This window comes from Fusarium odoratissimum, assembly GCF_000260195.1.
Source record: "Fusarium odoratissimum NRRL 54006 unplaced genomic scaffold supercont1.302, whole genome shotgun sequence".
Lineage (NCBI taxonomy): Eukaryota > Fungi > Ascomycota > Sordariomycetes > Hypocreales > Nectriaceae > Fusarium > Fusarium odoratissimum.
Window position 1 is genome coordinate 1 of NW_022158988.1, and position 1,747 is coordinate 1,747.

A 1,747-nucleotide genomic window follows, 5' to 3' on the forward strand; every position below is an offset into this window, starting at 1 on the left:
TTTGCGCCTGACAATCTATGTCAAGACTGCCCCAACATTCCTTTCTCAATCCCATACCTCGACATGTCAGACATGATGGCTAAGGCCGAACGGCGCAAACTGCTACGAGAACAAAAGGAGGTGCCGGAGCCCTCAATCCGCGTTGTTAATAAGCGACGCTATTCAGAAAGCTCAGAGGACCGGATGGCGGAAGACGATGAGAATCGATACTCCGATGAGGCAGACGATGCAAATGACAAGGAGGATCGTGACGACGGAGCTTACAAGCCCCCCAAGAATCTTGAAAACATGACTTTTGAGCCTCGCAAGAAGCGTGCTCAAGGGGCGAGCCGGGGCGATTGTTCTTGATTTTTTGGATTGCACAGGTATTCTGGACAGATCATGAGTTGTAGATGATTAGCAAGGGAGTTGGATGATACCCTACCCAAGAATTATCAGCAGAAACGTTGCGTTTCCTGTTTTTGACCACTCACCGTCTAGTATCTTCGCCCCATATTTACATATACTTAGTCATACTGGCCAGCTCCTCTCTTAATTGGCAACATAGCCATCCTACTTCACTCCCGGCAAAGCTGCAGAAGCTCAAAAGGCTCAGCCTTTATTCCAATTTGCCGGAAGTAGCTATTATATGTACTAAATGCGGTTTTGCTTTGAGTCCTAAACGTGCATCGGGGCATCTGGGCAAAAAGCACGGCATTGCTAGATCTGCTCGGCATGGCCTTAAGCCCCTCCTATCCTCGTTGAACCTCCTAAATCCAGACACCTTGGCCCCCAAACCTAATGGATCACGGCCTCACCCGTACTTTACATTACAGAAGGGATCTTCATGTAGGCACTGCATCATGGTGTCGTTGTATTGCGACGCGTAATCAAGCGTCAGTCAGAAACTCAAACCTACCCCCGGCTAGTGACTGTAGTATATTCAACTCTACTCCCAGTCAAAAATGAATTCTGCCCCATGCGATGTGGGGCAAATCAATTAATTCTACGAGAGTTGATTTTGGACTGTAAGACCAGGTGTAAAAGAGCGATTGTAGTCGCTGAGATCGATGGATGAAAATCGGTCGTAGATAGACACATATGTGAGAATAAACAGGGGTAGGCGACAGTTTGGGGCACACGACAATTAAGAATAGGAGAGTAGGGGGTGGGATCGATTGGCCATCATCACCAACTGTTGTCCGTTTGTTGACCGTTTGGATAGCGCCCTTGCTGTTCGCCAAGTCGTATTTGAGCGTGACGTTAGTCGGCAGGTTAGGACTGCTGTACAGAGTGCACGACCCCTTGCCACCATCTTCCGGCATACAGGTATGCTTCCACACCCAGCTCATGCACTTATTGGGTTCCTCTAGGCACTTGGCGGCGCAGTCGCAAGCTGTCTTGAAGCCGTCCTTGAAGAAGAAGTGTTGCTCTGTGACGACGCCTGTCATGTCGATACCCTGGTAGTACCGGACGCAGCCGCCCTCACGATTGGGCGACTGGAGGTTGGGGAAGCGGTCCTTGGTGATCTTGCCCTTGCAGATCGCCCAGTCCGAGTAGCGGTCAAAGTTTGGGAAGATATCGCCGTCTGAGTCGCGATGGCCACAGGAGCTGAGGGGAGTCGCCAAGGTGGAGGAGGCAAGGAGGACAGCGGTGGTAAAATGCAAAGAGTATCCAGAGGTGATTCGGGGTTATCCAGAATCATCGACGCATCTTCCTCTGAGTACTACCCTATACCCAACGACGCCATACGATCTCGTTAACTCCA

The 1,747-nt window shown here is 50.3% G+C and overlaps 2 protein-coding genes across 2 annotated transcripts; one reads left to right on the forward strand and one right to left on the reverse strand.

Annotated features, from left to right (window-relative positions):
• Positions 1–63: 63 nt before the first annotated feature.
• Positions 64–502, forward strand: FOIG_16902 (uncharacterized protein; the record flags this gene model as incomplete). Its single annotated transcript, XM_031218382.1, has 1 exon — positions 64–502. One exon carries the CDS (start codon positions 64–66, stop codon positions 346–348), a length of 285 nt encoding a protein of 94 aa, XP_031051903.1. The 3' UTR covers positions 349–502.
• Positions 503–637: 135 nt separating this feature from the next.
• Positions 638–1,727, reverse strand: FOIG_16903 (uncharacterized protein). The gene has a single exon (XM_031218383.1). The coding sequence runs from the start codon at positions 1,428–1,430 to the stop codon at positions 939–941; it is 492 nt and encodes a 163-aa protein (XP_031051904.1). The 5' UTR covers positions 1,431–1,727; the 3' UTR covers positions 638–938.
• Between the last annotated feature and the right edge of the window lie 20 nt (positions 1,728–1,747).